Source organism: Canis lupus, chromosome 12 (assembly GCF_011100685.1).
Source record: "Canis lupus familiaris isolate Mischka breed German Shepherd chromosome 12, alternate assembly UU_Cfam_GSD_1.0, whole genome shotgun sequence".
NCBI lineage: Eukaryota > Metazoa > Chordata > Mammalia > Carnivora > Canidae > Canis > Canis lupus.
The window spans coordinates 37445033-37460967 of NC_049233.1; the positions used below are offsets into that span (position 1 = coordinate 37445033).

General features: G+C 38.4%; 1 protein-coding gene across 8 annotated transcripts in view; it reads left to right on the forward strand.

The window, feature by feature from the left end:
- Window positions 1-281: 281 nt before the first annotated feature.
- Window positions 282-15935, forward strand: part of SENP6 (SUMO specific peptidase 6) — a 118375-nt gene continuing 102721 nt past the window's right edge. For 5 of the 8 annotated variants that reach the window (XM_038554548.1, XM_038554552.1, XM_038554549.1 and 2 more), the window contains exon 1: window positions 289-471. In XM_038554548.1, the coding sequence (XP_038410476.1) occupies window positions 420-471 (52 nt within the window). In that variant the 5' untranslated portion in view covers window positions 289-419. Of the gene's footprint in view, window positions 472-3227; window positions 3291-15935 lie in introns of all 8 variants that reach the window. The other 3 variants (XM_038554551.1, XM_038554559.1, XM_038554558.1) reach the window with 3 other exon arrangements.

Sequence of the window (15935 nt, forward strand, 5' to 3'; positions counted from 1 at the left end):
TCTCTTCCTGGGGCCCACGGCTGAGGAGAGCGTCTCAGGCGGCCTGGGTAGGCGGTGGATGGGGAGTCGTGGGCCGAGAGGAACTGGGCCCGGGAAGCGTCGTCGCCGTCGTCGCCGCTCGCGTTGCCCCGGAGGGGCCTGAGGAGGAGCCCAGGCCGCGGGCCTCGCCACCCGCCAGCCCGCGGAGAGGCCCCGAGCGCCCGGCCGGCTTTTGTGTAGGCCCATCCGGACGTGGGAGCGCCGCCCCCCGCCCCCACCCCACCCCACCCCCACCCCACCCCCACCCCCACCCCTGACGGCCGAGTTCTAGGCCCGCAACCCTGCGGCGGCTACCCTCGTGCGGCGCGGCCCCTCATCCCGGCGAGCGCGGCGGTGCTGTGGGCCATGGATTAAGAAGGAGGCGGCGTGGGAGGAGGAAGATGGCGGCTGGCAAGAGCGGCGGCAGCGCAGGGGAGATTACTTTTCTGGAAGGTAACATCTATTTCTGCCCTCGCAGGGGGTGGGGTGGGGAAATACAGGGAAGTGTGGGCCCCCTGGTCTCCGGATATTCAGTTATTCGCGTTGGGTGGGTTTGGGGTGGGGGTGGGTAGAGGCGCTTGAGGGGGGGGCGGGGGCTGCCGGGGCGATGGCGGGGAGGGGATGGATGTGCTGCGAGCACGCCGGGGTCGAGTCCGCCGATGCTGGGGGGCTCGGCGCGGGGTCGGGGTGCGGGGGGTCCGGATGCGAGCTGGAGTTGGTGGGTGCCCTCTGAGGGTGCACCGGTTATAAGTCTTGGTCGTTTTAAGATGTTTTTGATGGTGGCCTAAGGATGAGCAGATCGCTTTCAGATCTGTTGGACGTTCGTGGAAAAGTTTCAGACGGCTGAGGTCGGGTGAAATTGGGGGGCAACCTAAGTAGGGAGGGGAGAGGTAGTTCCACTTGGGTATGTTTTTTCAGACGCCCTCTGCTCTGTTTCGCGGAGCTTCAGGCTTCCCTTTGGTAGCCGCTGTTCAGCTTAGCTACGTCTGAGAGTCTTAACGAAGCGTGTTTTACTGAAGATATTTTATGAACGAATTTATCTGAAAGTAGAGAATGGAGTTCACCATGTCAATTTGGGGACGGTCACCAAAGCTGATTAGACAAAGTTTGGGTGGTTCCATTTTTATTCACTTGTGAGTTAAACATTTGCTTGTAGGTGGATTGAGTCTTAAGAAAAGCTGAATGTTACTGTTGGGAATGGTGATAATGGGTAGCAATATTGGTTCTTTGCCCATATAAATAAGGATTCTCCTCTCCCCGCGTCCCCCCCCCCCCCCAATACTGGTAAATTCATTGTGGTTGTGAACCAGGAACTTGAATGTTCACATTGCTTAATTTGACCCTGGGTGCAGTGTTGACACTGAATTAAATATAAATTGAGTTTATAAATATGTTTAGAAAAAAATGAGTCTACTGTACAGCGATTGTTTAAAAAAAAAAAGGATTAACCACTCTGGATAATTTCACAAAGATGATTTCCACGTACAGTATAAGCAGTACCTTTAAAAAATAATTAGAAATATTTCTGAATTGAGAAAGTGTATTCTAACTGTGGTACAAGTGTTCTGTAAGAGTGTAGAGGGATAGGTATTGCCTTGTTTATGGTTTTATTAACAATATCTGGAGCAGTGCCTGGACCAGGGTAGGTCTCCAGTATTTCGCTAATGAACAAATTGGCCTAATAGAGGTGGGCAGGGAAAGAAAGCTTAATTTTCTTAATTCTTGAGTATAGCAAAGCAAAAAAAAAAAAAAAAAAAACCAAAAACAAAACCAAAACAAAACAAAAAATCTTAAGGGTAATGAGAGTTTGATAGGAGATTCCTAGTAAGAAGATGGGGAAAATCTTCTAAGTTTATCTGGGTTCATTTCATATTATCTCTGCTCTATGTCCATTTCTTCTTTAGCCAGAATAGATACTTATCAGAGACTAAGAGTGGTGCAGCTTGTGTTACAGGTGGTGCTGTGCTGTTATTTTTTTGTTTTGCTATTGGAACCGCCAAAGATGGCTTGCTGATGCTTACTTTAGTGCATTCAGTATGCAGATGATTGATTATAGTTTTGTACTGCAGTTAAGTTTTGGATTTCTGTAGGATTCTGATTCAGTTTAATTTCTGACTAGATGAACATGGGGAAGATGGAAAGAGCATAAATAAAGCCAGCAAATACAGGACTGATTGTGAATTTCAAACTGTTGCTTTTAGTTGAATCTAACTTAAGGGTCTGTGACTGTACAGTTAAAATAAATTTGAGTTTCACCATGTCTCCTTCAGCATTCTCATAAAGAAGGCAAATGATAACTTGTTAGAATAGGAAAAGCAAGGATTTCAGTTTCTCATATCTGATTTTCATGTATTGTACTGAATCTTAATAAATGGAATGATGCCAGTATTTTTTCTTTCTTTTTACACATTTATTTATTTAAGTTTTTTATTTAAATTCCAGTTATTTAACATTAGTGTATTATTAATTTCAGGTGTACAATTTGGTGATTCAACACTTATATACAATTCCCACCATTCGTCACAAGTGTACTCCTTAATCCCCATCACTTATTTAGAAAACAGTTTAAGTATATTTAATTTTATTATTATTTTTTATTATAAATTTATTTTTTATTGGTGTTCAATTTGCCAACATATAGAATAACACCCAGTGCTCATCCCGTCAAGTGCCCACCTCAGTGCCCCCGTCACCCAGTCACCCCCACCCCCTGACCACCTTCGCCTTCCACCACCCCTAGTTCGTTTCCCAGAGTTAGGAGTCTTTATGTTCTGTCTCCCTTTCTGATATTTCCCACTCATTTTTTCTCCTTTCCCCTTTATTCTTTTTTTTTTTACACTTTTAATAATAAAATACTCCACTGTAACTTGCCATACATTTTACACTATCCTGTTTATATGTTTTCAAAATATTTCACCATAGGCCTTAGGATTTAATATTTAAACATCAATAGAGTATACTTGCTTACCCTCTGGTAGACTTCTTGAAAAACTAAAGTAGGTTTTCACTCATCAGGTATTTATAGCCACGTATTCTGTGCTAGGCACTGTACCAAGGAGAATACAGCAGTGCTTAAGATAATTAGGATCCCTGCCTTCATAGAATTTACATTATAGTGGGAGGGACCTTTAATAAATAAGTAGAAATCAATCCATTTAGAATAATTTTACCCCATGTTTTCACATAGTTCCCTTTTTCACTTTATCCAGGTCTGCTCAGTCTGGACAGACAACCTACTTAAAATGCCATGCTGCCACACACACAAACACAAGGTATTCCCTTATACTGTTTTATTTTTTCATAATAGCACTTATCACTTGATAAATTTATGTTTTTCGATCTAATATATGAGAACAGTGACTTTAATTTTCACCATCATATTTCTTGCACTTGGAACAATTTGTTGTTAATGAAATAAACAAGATGGTAACAGTATGCTAAAGACTAGAAAAAATACACAGAGCAGTAAAGGAGTGGAAAAGCCATTTTACATGGTATTAGAATCAGGAAAGGGCCACCTGAGGAGGTAACACCTGATTTAAGGTTAAGACCTTAAGTTCAGAATATGGCATAGAGGATGATACCTGTAAAGTTTCCAGATGAGGGATCCCTGGGTGGCGCAGCAGTTTGGCGCCTGCCTTTGGCCCAGGGCGCGATCGGGCTCCCTGATGCATGGAGCCTGCTTCTCCCTCTGCCTATGTCTCTGCCTCTCTCTCTTTCTCTCTCTGTGACTATCATAAAAAAAAGTTTCCAGATGATACATGGTTCCATTTGTGAAACAAAAAAAGGTCATTATGGCTGAAATGTAGCAAGCAAAGGAGAGAATGATAGGAAAGGGAGCGGGTCTATCACGCAAGATGATGAGTTTTTATTTTATCCTAAGAAGTGGGAAGTCATTGAAGAATTTGTGGCCATGGAGTGCCATGATGTGATTTTATCTTTTTAAAAATCACTTTGCTCTGTGCACAAAGAATTAGTCAAGAGGAACAGTAAAAGCAGGGACATGAGTTAGAATATTGGAGTAGTCTGAAATAGAGGAGTTAGATAAATAGATAAAAAGTACTGAAAGGTTAAAACTTCCAGTTATAAAATAATTACAGAGCTGAAAATGACAACATAGGGAATATAATCAGTAATACTGTAATACTGTTGTATAGTAACAAATGGTGACTGCCCTTATAGTAGTGAGCATTGAGTAATGTATAGAATTGTTAAATCAATATATATTGTACGCTTGAAACTAATATAACATTGTATGTTAATTATACTTCAATAAAACCAGTAGACAGGATTGAATTAGAATGGTAGTGGAAATTGGGGAAGGGTGGATAGACTGAAGATACGTTTGGATGTAGATCTTACAGGACTTCTTGATGCATTGTATTTTGAGGATCAGAGTATGGAAGGAATCATAGATGACTCCTGGGATTTTGGTTGGAGATGTTGGGAGATAATTTTAATTCCATTTACTGAAATGGAGTAGACTGGTAGAGGAATGAGAAGTTTATAGCTCTGCTTTGGTCAGATTTTGAGATGCCTATTTGTCATCCATGCTCTAAATTATGTTTTATTTCCTTATAACTAACTAAAATGTTAATTGTTTCCTTTTCTGACTTCATTGGGGAAAAGGAGACCTACTTGCTACTGTTTACTTAATTTTTTTAGTATAGTATCACTAAAATTGTACAGATTTATTTAGTTAGGCTACAACTTACATTGAAATTTTTTTTTTCTCTTTCTCTTCTATTCACTTGAGTTTGTCTTATACCCCTTTTCTACATGTGATAGTAGCTTGGCAGGTTTTTCTTTTCCTTCATTCATTCAGCAGTTATTTACTGAGCAACTGCAGGGTTGCAGGTACTGTGAGAGGCAGAGTGATGAAGGGGAAAAAAAAAGGTTTCTCCATGGAGTTTCCAGTTGAGTGAGGAGAGTCAGTGATCAAATAATCACACTTGTAAAATTAACAACTGTCAGGCACAAAAAAGGGAATTATTTATTATAACAACTTGATCTAATTAGGGCACTTTGAAGGGTAAGTAGGAGAAGGAAATGTAGAAAATCAGAGCTTTCCAGGCAGAGCAAATGAAATAGAGGGAGCATAGCATGTTTAGGGAACTAAAAGGAGGACAGTGTGGTGCTGGCAAAGAGAATGGTCTGAGATGAAACTGGAGGTAATATTATCAGATTTGTTCCCCAAAAGGTCATTGGCTTTCATGTGGGAAAGGATGCTTTAGAGAAGAGCAAAAGATAATCAACAAGATCAGTTAGGGCAAAGGTGATGGTAACTAGCTTGTTCTTGTAACTTTTTTTTTTTTTTTTTTTTAATAATCTTCCCCCTTTATTCTCCTCTGGGGAACATTTAAAAAATCCACTTCCTCTCTCGTTTGTTCTTCCTTTTTTTTAAATAATGCACTTACATCTAGTTTTCTTTCCTTTTGCCTTTTTTTCTACCAACTAATTGTCTCACCAATATTTTCTCCCATTTTTTTGGTCTCCTTTTGTGTGTATGTGTATGTATACATACACAGGTATACATATGTAAGTACTTTGTTTTCATTTTGGGTCCAGCTGCCTTTGTGGACTTTGACCACTAGCTTGAAAAGCCTGATGCCAAATTATTGTATTGTTGCCCTCTATACCAGCAAAATCTATTAAGTCTCTAAATAAAAAGTGTTTGTTATTTACTTTTAACCATACTGTTACATATAAGTGTAATTCAGAACCCAGTTTGTCAGTTTTACTGGGGACTGTAAATAATAGGATCTCTTGAACTAAAGCACAATTTCTAAGTGATTGGCATTCCATGAATATGAACAATGTCTTTAGCTTCCACCTGCTAAGCGGAACACACCACAAAGTTCTCCATTTATCCCTGCTTCTCCTTTTGATAGCACTACTTTTTAGAAACTGCATTACAGTATCATTCCTTATTTACTCCTTAAGTATGTTTATTACCTGGTTTCATCCCAGTTGAATTGATTTCATGTGCTCATGTGGAATAGTAGAGTAGTAGAACATCATTTAGAATGGCATTTTCATTAGAAATGCAGTGAGAACATGAACTCAGAATCCAGAATGCCAGGATTCAACATTTAGCTCTACCACTTACTAGTTGTGTGATCTTGGATAGATTTCTTGGCCTCTTAGTGTTTGCATATCTGTGAACCAAGGATAGTAATTGTAATTACCTCATAAAATTGCAATGAACATTAAATGGGTTAATATATGTTTAATTCTTAGAACAACAATCCTAAGCACTATGTATTAGTTGATATTATTATATTGATTTTCTTAGTAGATGGAGAAGAGAAAAAGAACATCCTTTTCTTGCTTTCCTTCTCTTTCGTATTGCCTTCACTTTTATTTGAAATTGTTTTTGTTGTTCTCTCACTTACAACTTTCTTTTTCTAGGTATTAGCTGATCGTTGTGGGGTTTTTGCAGTTTTTTTTTTTTTTTTTTTTTTTTTTTTATTATCTTTCAGGTAATCTCTACACCCAGCATGGGGCTTGAATTCACAGCAAGAATTGTGTGCTCTAGCAACTGAGCCAGCCAGGTGGCCCTTAGTTGATTGTTCTTGATACTGTAGGTTGACTGGTGTAGTCAGAGAGGCAAGAGGTAATGAAATTTTATAGTTCACATGTCTATACTTCCATAAATTGATTGTTTCTGTTGCCGTTACAAAACTATGTTGAATATTTGAGGAAATCAAGAGGTAGAGGGGTTATGTGACCTAGAACAAGTTAGCGGGACAATCAGACCTGGAGCTTGGGACCTGACATATAACCTTAACTTCCTTCAACATTTCCTTCCTTCTTTTCTCTTTCCTTCCCTTCTTGATCCCTTTACTTCCCCATTCTTCCTTTTACATACTTTACCTTTAAAAGAGGAGCCAGACAAGAGAAGGAAAAGTGATAGAGAATTATGGGGAATTACCAGTTATTGATGAAACAGCACTCGAAAAGGGCAAAAGCAGAAGCCACAAATCTTTTAAGGCCCAACTTCAGAAATTACCTGGTCACTTCTGCCATATCCCTTGGCAAAAAGGTTACAGAATCGGCCCAAATTCAAGGGGAGGGGAAGTAGACCAGTATTCAATGGCAAGAGAGTGGCAAAGAATTTGCAGTCCTCTTTAATCTACACAGCCCCCTTTCCTCTCTCATTTACCTGTTTGTTTTGTGTGTGTGTGTGTGTTTAATTCTTTCAACGAAGTCATAGTATTTCTTGAACTTGAAAATGACAGTTCTTAGAGGATCCAAAAGTTTCTAATATCTGGGCAGTTTGAGAAGCTACAGAAAAACAGAACAAAGTAGGCCACACAATTTGTAATTTGTTTCACAGCTATAAATAGCCACATAAACAGACATTGGTTTGACATTTCTTTGTTAAGGGACTGATTCAAGATTTCTGAATCCAGGTAAGTGTAAGTAAGAAGAAAAGAACGTTAGAAAATTTTCTCTCCTTTTTTTCTTTGGTTCAGTGGTGTCTGGGTCATGGGAGTTGTTATTGTAGTATTTCTCTTTCTTATTGCCTAAACTCTTAGAAATCATGGTCACACTATTTATGTTATTAAAAATTAAACTAACATTATCTCAATATAAAACACAAGAGTTAATACCCAAAGTCAAAGACACACTATTAATGATTACAGTTACAACACACCTGCTTTGTATACTTAAAGTCATATTATTACTTGGAATGATTCAGCATAGAGGTGATCTGTTATTGTGAACTACAAATTATGGTTGCCAACATCAGCTGAAAAAACAAAACAAAAACAAAGACAGCAAGTATAGAAGGTAGATAATCTATGCAGTATCCATTTGACACTAAAAATGTTGCTTCAGCCCCTATTTTTGGGGTTGTCTTAGATTTTGTACTTTACAGAATTTCCTCAATCACCAAAAATTAGGACCTCTTGTCTCCTGAGGATACAGACTTTCAGTGCTAAAATTGGGACAATCCTAGGCAAATGGGGACATTCAGATATTACCTTATTCTAAGTTAACAACAATTGCCTTGAGGCCATCTGAAGCTACAGGCTTGAGTAGCTTCAACAACAAACCGTATTCTGATCTTGCCTTTGTTTCTTTTTCTTTTTTTTAAATTTTATTTATTTATTCATGAGAGACACACACAGAGAGAGAGAGAGAGAGAGAGAGAGAGAGAGGCAGAGATGGGCAGAGGGAGAAGCAGGCTCCATGCAGGAAGCCTGATGTGGGACTCTATCCTGGGACCCCAGAATCACACTCTGGGCTGAAGGTGGCACCAAACCGTTGAGCCACCCAGGTTGCCCTGATCTTGCCTTTGGAGTGGTTTTTGTTTTTATTTTTGTCTTTTTAAAAGATTTTATCTATTTATTCATGAGAGACACACAGAGAGAGAGAGAGAGAGAATGGGACAGAGACATAGGCAGAGCGAGAAGTAGGCTCCATGCACGGAGCTCGATGTGGACGTGATCCCAGGGCTTCAGGATCATGCCCTAGGCTGAAGGCAGACGCTTAACTACTGAGCCACCCAGGCGTCCCTTGTTTTTTTATTTTTTCTATTTCAAATACATTTCATGCTTGGTTTTAATATGGTCCTCCCCCACCCTCCCACCCCCAATTAACTGCATTACAATCTTTGAAATAGAGCAGGGGGAAAAAAGCAGTACTTGTGTCCAGTAAATAGTAAAGTAACTTTTTCATTTTTTACAAAGATTGAAGCTATTTTTCAGGTCATAAAGCTAGAGACTTTTTGTAGACTATGTAGTAACCTTGTTGTCTTTCATCATTTAAAAATCCGCAAACTTTCTGCCCCACAACCTCATCTATATGAATCCACAATTAAATCTTGGAAACATGATGAAGATACTACCTTGACTCTGCCTCCATGGAAACAGATATCTATTCTCTGCCTCCATAACTCCTATGGCTACAGTTTGGATGAAGGGAGATTGCAAATTTTTGGCATTTAGTCGTCTTTCTTCACCCTAGGTTGGTCTCCATTCTCTATTATCATCATAGGACATTTATCAAAGAACAGTTTAGTTTTGTTACAATAGCAATTAAGTTTGAGAATCTTTATCCTCATTTCCTTCACAGTTTGAATACTAACTCTTGAGTCTCCCTTTTCTTCACCATTTATAAGCTTTACCTGTTTCTCAAGTTTACCTTCTAATTTAAATTTACTGTGAAACTTTCAATTTTTTCCTTGTTGAACTATGCATTTCATGTTCAGAATTAAAGTATCTTTGGTCCCCATCCCTGGATACTGTGTTTCTCTCTTACTCTGATGATCTTCTCAGTTTTCTTTGCAGTAGAAGGAACAATCTGACAGTCATTTCTGAGTTGTTCATTTCCTGGCTTGGGAACTTTGTGTACATCAGGCTTGAGATAACTGAATTTTTAGAAATTTTATGTATTCTGTGTAAACACAGAACCAACTGCATTACTTTGGGATAAGATGCCACCACTTGATATTTCTGTTCTGCAGAAGATCAAGTTTTCAGAAATATCAACAGCACCAAAAACCTTCCTGATAATGACCTTGGAAAAAACTACCTGTATGTTGGCATCCTGCCCAAAAGTGCATAGAAACCCACTAAATGGAAGGAAGAAGTGGGTGGATAAACCGAAAGAACACTAAATAGCGGCTGGATCCTGAGAAAAAAAAATATGTGGGCCAGGCCCCCACCCGGCGGAGGGGAGTCTGGGGGCCCCGGGAGCTCTCAGGGAATGTCACTGCTAAAAAATATATATATTAACCATTCACGAGATGGCTTCCAGAGAAGTCAAATGCCATATTACTCCCAAGAATATAATATATTCAGACTTCATCTTGAAATAGTATTGGGTAATCTATTGGTCTATCTTCTGCTCCAAAGTACAATGGTTTTATAGAGAAAATCACCTCAGCTGTGCGATTTTCCTGCTTTATGTAGCATCTGTGGGAGTTATTCAGTGGTAGTTAGGCTGGTTTGGAGGTTCCAGGATGGCTTCATTCAAATATCTGATTCTGGTAGGTATAGAAAGGTGAGCCTTGTCTCTCCATTTAGTGTCTCTTCAGATGGTCTCTCTCTCTCTCTCTCTCTCTTTTTTTTTTCAGGTGGTCTCTTCAGCAGAGTACTCAAGATTTGTAACATGGTGGCTCTGAGCTCCAAGAGACTGCCTTGTAGAATCCTGACAGGTTCTTGAGAAAGACTGGGGCTATAGTGCTATAGAGCCATGTGAAGTTGCTTTAATTGAGAGATTTTTCTGACATTTGCATTTAATTCCTCTTTATTGCTTTTATATTTCTAAGTTGCAGAAGTTAACTTCTGTCACAGTAATTCTTTATCTTGTTTTTCATTATTGTAAAACCTTATAGTGATAGTTTAAAAATTATTATAAAATAATTCCTAAGAATAGTATAGCAAAAACTCATGTTCTACTTACTAGCCTAAAGAAAACATTACCAGTACAGTTGAAGCTGGGGTGAACCTTATCTTTTTTGCATCCACCTATCTCCAGGGGTAACTACCATCCTTAATTTGGTAGTTATTATTCACATGCATTTCTTTGTACTTTACTCTTTTTTTTTTTTTTTTAAAGATTTATTTATTTATTGTAGAGAGAGAGCTTGTGTGAGTGGAGGGAGAGGCTGAGGGACAGGGAGAGAGAATCTCAAGCAGACTCCGTGCTGAGTGTGGAGCCTGATGCAGGGCTCAATCCGGTGACCTGACATCATGACCTGAGCCCAAATCAGGGTTGGATGCATAACCAACTGAGCCACCCGGGCACCCCATGTACTTGACTCTTAATGTGTGTATCTGCAAACTGTGTGAGTGTATAAATTATTTTGCATATTTTTTTATGAATCATGTTTTGTATTTTTCTGCAACTTGTAGAAATTTTTCTTTACAGCATTGAGAGATTAACTAATGTGGATGAGAATAGTCCTAGTACTTTCATTTTCATTGCCATTTAGTATTGTGTAGTATGACTATACTACAGTTTATTTATATATTACTCTGTGGAAATTTAGGTTGTATCCACCTTTTTACTATTACATACATTGCTACTATGAATACCTTTGTATGTTTCATATTGCTACTATGAAATTTTTTAAAAGTACTTTTCTTTGTGCCTGTGTATGTTTCTCAGGAGAGAGGTCAGCAAACTTTTCTGTAAAAGGCCAGATAGTAAATATTTTTACACTCTGCAGTCTGAACACTCCTTGTTGCAATTACTCAATGCTGTTATTTTAGCAAGAAGGCAGTCATAAATGAGACATAAGTAAATGAGAATGACTGTGTGCCAGTAAAACTTGATGGACACTGAAATTTGAATTTCATATAATTTTCATGTGTTAATGAAACATACAGTTTTCCCCCCAACCATTTAAAAGTGTTAAAGCCATTCTGAGCTTATGGGCCTCATAAAAACAAGCAGCAGGCCAGATTTGTCAGGGCCATATTTTGCTGACACCTGATCTAGTGTATCTCTTAGCAATGGAATTATTAGGTCATGTGTAATTTCAGCTTCATGTATATATTGTTAAATTGATCTCCAAAGTTGTTTGACTAACACTTTCTAAGTTTTCCAGTTTATAGATATCATCACCCATTGCATACTCTTTGATGTTTTATTTTATTTTATTTTATTTTTTTTTAATATTTATTTATTCATGAGAGACACAGACAGGGAGAGAGAGAGAGGCAGAGACACAGGCAGAGGGAGAAGCAGGCTCCATGCAGGGAGCCTGATGTGGGACTCGATCCCAGGACCCCAGGATCATGCCCTGGGCTGAAGGCAGGCACTAAACCGCTGAGCCACCCAGGGATTCCCTCTTTGATGTTTTAGTTTTTGCTAGTCTGATGGGATTGTCAGATGGTGGTTTTAATTTATGATATTCTGATTTATAATAAGATTAAATATCTCTTGCTGCCTTTTAAAAAACCTATTCATTGTTCATTCAGTATTCAAAAAATATTGAATGCCAACCTACAGTTAATCCCTATTCTATGAGCTTGGGACACATAAGTAAACAATACCCTATAAGTTTGTTTTTGTGCTTTCAGTTTTTTTGATATGTATTTTTGTTCTTAATTGCACATTCATATTTTCTGCCTATTTTGTTTTTCTGTTGGAATGTTGGGGGTTATTATATACTCTGGACAGTAAATTGAATTATATGGATTAAACATTTTATGAAATTATTTTTTAATGAATGGAATAATTATATGAACAGAATTTTTTTTTTAAATAGCTAGGATTATCATGTTTATTTTATTTTTTTTTAATTTTTATTTATTTATGATAGTCACACAGAGAGAGAGAGAGAGAGAGAGAGAGGCGGAGACATAGGCAGAGGGAGAAGCAGGCTCCATGCACCAGGAGCCCGATATGGGATTCGATCCTGGGTCTCCAGGATCGTGCCCTGGGCCAAAGGCAGGCGCTAAACCGCTGCGCCACCCAGGGATCCCATGAACAGAATTTTTTAATGTACTGTAGTTTTTTGTTGTCCCCACCCCCGCCCCCCATTATTTGTGCTTTTTGTGATATAAGAAATACTTTGGTTTTATTGGCCCTTTGTAGTTTAACTCTTTTGTTTTATTAGTCACTGTTCTTTAGTTTTTATAATGGCAGGAGGGTACCAGTCAGGTATACAGGCTGGGTTAACAGAATTTGGAAATCTACTTGTAGTGTATATATTTCCTTTATTTTAAAAAATATTTTAAAAACTTTATTAAATATTTGCAAATTATAGATTAAAAGGGGTTAATATCCAAAATATACAAAAAACTCCTTTGACTCACTAGCAGAAACCTCCAAATAATCCAATTAAAAATGGAAAAAGGAGGGGCACCTGGGTAGCTCAGTTGGTTAATTGTCCAACTCTTGATCTCAGCTCAGGTCTTTATCTCAGGGTTGTGAGTTTAGTCAGCATTAAAAAAAAGAAAAAAGAAAAAAAAGAAAAAAAATGTACACAGTACCTGAATAGACATTTCTCCAAAGAAGACATTCAGATGGCCAACAGGTACATGAAAAGGTGCTCACTATCACTTATCATTCCACTTCTGGGAATATACTGGAAGGAAACAATGTCAGGAGGGAAGTGAATGAACGTTAAATAGGTGATGGGGATTAAGGAGTACACTTGTGATGAGCACCAAGTATGGACTTGCGTGTGGAATCACTATATCGTATGCATGAAACTGATATTACACTGTATGTAAAGACTTAAAAAAGAAAAACACTATGTCAAAGAGATAGGTGCACCCACATGTTCACAGTAGCATTATGTATAAAAGCCAAGACATGGAAGAAGCCTAAGTGTCCATTGACAGATGAATGGATAAAGAAGTTGTAGTATACATATCTACAATGGAATATTCTTCAGCCATAAAAAGTAAGGAAATCTGCAATTTGTGACAACATGTGTAGACCTTGAGGGCATTATGTTAAGTGAGATAAGCCAGACAGAAAGACAAATAGTGTATGATCTCATATGTGGAATCTTAAAAGATCAGATTTGTGGTTATTTGTGGCAAGGAGTGAGGGTGAAGGGGGTAGGGGACTTGGAGAACATGGTCAGAAGGTACAAACATCTGTATTGGGGATTTAATGTACAAAATGATGACTATAGTTAAACTCTTCTGTGGTATTTTTAAGTTGTTGAGAGTAAATCATCATAGGAAAAAGTTATAATGAATTTTCATGTGATGAGTTGTCATCACAAGGAAAAGAACTTTTGATTTTGTATCTTCGTAGGAGGTGATGGATATTAACTGAATCCATTGTGGTAATCATTTCATAATATACACATATTGTATAAGTCAGGTCACTGTGCTGTACACCTTGAATTTATACAGTGGTGTATGCCAATTATATCTCAACGAAACTGGGAAAAACAGACTTTTTTCCCTAACCATGCAAAATATTTTTTAAAGTCATTTTTAAGGGCAGTTTAGGTTCACAGAAAAGTTGAGGAGAAGATATAAAGATTTCCCATGTACCTTCTACTTCCACACATGCATAGCCTCCTCTTGTATCAACATCTCCCAACAGAGTGGTGTGTTTGTTACAGTTGGTTAGCCTACATTGACATTGGGGCACCTGGCTGGCTCAAGTGGAAGAGTGTGGGACTCTTGATCTTGGGGTTGTGAGCTTGAGCCCCATGTTCAGTGTAGAGGTTACTTAAACCTACATTGACGCATCATAATCACCCAAAGTCCGTATTTACAATATGATTCACTCCTGCTGTTGTATAGTCTGTGGGTTGGGACAAATATGTAATGACTTGCATCCATCATTATAATGTATGTAGTATTTTCAGTGCCATAACATTCTGTGCTCCACCTATTCATCCTCCAAACTTGCCTCCTCTAACATAGTCTTGGCAACTACTGATCTTTTTACTGTCCTCATGGTTTTGCCCTTTCCAGAATGTCATATGGTTGAAAGCATATAGAATGTATTTCAGAATTGCACCCTTCAGTTAGTATTATGCATTTAAGTGTCCTCCAAGTCTTTTCATGGCTTGATAGCTAATTCCTTCTTAGGGAAATAATATCCCATTTTCTGGATGCACCATAATTATCCATTCACCTACTGACAGACATCTTGGTTACTTCCAAGTTTTGGTGGATATGATAAAACTCTTATAAACATTTGTGTGCAGATTTCAGTGTGGACATAAGTTTTTAATTCCTTAAATACCAAGGAGTGCAGTTGCTGTATGGTAACAGTATGTGTGGTTTTGTAAGAAACCACCAAACTGTAACATTTTGTATTCTCACCAACAATGAATGAGAATTCTTACTGCTCCACATATTCACAAGCAGTTTGTGTTGTCAGTGTTCCAGAGTTTAGCTAGATGTGTAGTGATATGTTACTGTTTTAATTTGCATATCCCAGATGACCTATGATGTGGAGCATCTTTTTTTATGCTTATTTGCCATCTTTATATCTTTGGTGAGGTGTCTGTTAAGGGATTTGGCCTCTACCTTTTTTAAAAATTGAAGGAATAATTGATGCAGGGTGATACATTAGTTTCAGCTGTACAACATAGTGGTTCCACAAGTCTATACACTATGCTCACCACAGTGTAGCTACTATCAGTCACCATACAATGCTACTACTATACTCTTGGCTATATACCCTATGCTGTGCCTTTTATTTTTAAAGATTTATTTATTTACTTGAGAGAGGTAGCAGGAGGGAATGGGGGAGAGGGGCATAGGAAGGGGGAGAAAGTCTTAAGTAGACTTCATTGGATCTCACCACCCTGAAATCTGGACTGAGCTGAAACCAAGAGTCAGACGCTTAACTGCTTCACCCAGGCGTTCCCATACAGTGCCTTTTATCCCTGTGACTTTTTCATTCTATAATAGGAATCCTATATCTCCTCTTCACTTTCACTCATTTTGCCTATCCTACAACCCTCCTCTCTTCTTTAGGCCCATTTTTAAATCAAGTTTGTTTTCTTATTACTGACTTTTAAGAGTTCTTTGCATATTTTGGATACAGTCTTTTACCAGATACATCTTCTGCAAATATATTCCCCCATTGTGTGGATTGTCTTAATTTTCTCGACATTATCTTTTCCAGAGCCGAAGTGTTTTTTTTTTTTAAGTTTAATTGATAGTGTGATTCTGCCTTTTTTTTTTTTTTTAATGTAAATTTTACTTAGTCAACATACAGTGTAATGCTGGTTTCTGGAGTAGAATTCATGATTTCTCCCTTACATACAATACCCAGTCCTCCTCACAAGTGTCCTCCTTAATACCCTCTACCCAACCTCCCTTCATCAATCCTCAGTTTTCTGTCTTTAAGAGTCTCTTCAGGTTTATTTCCCTTTCTCCCCCTGTGTATATTCATCTCTTTCTTTCTTAATTCCATGAGTGAGATCACATGGTAATTTGTTTTTTTCTGACTGACTTATTTCACTTAGC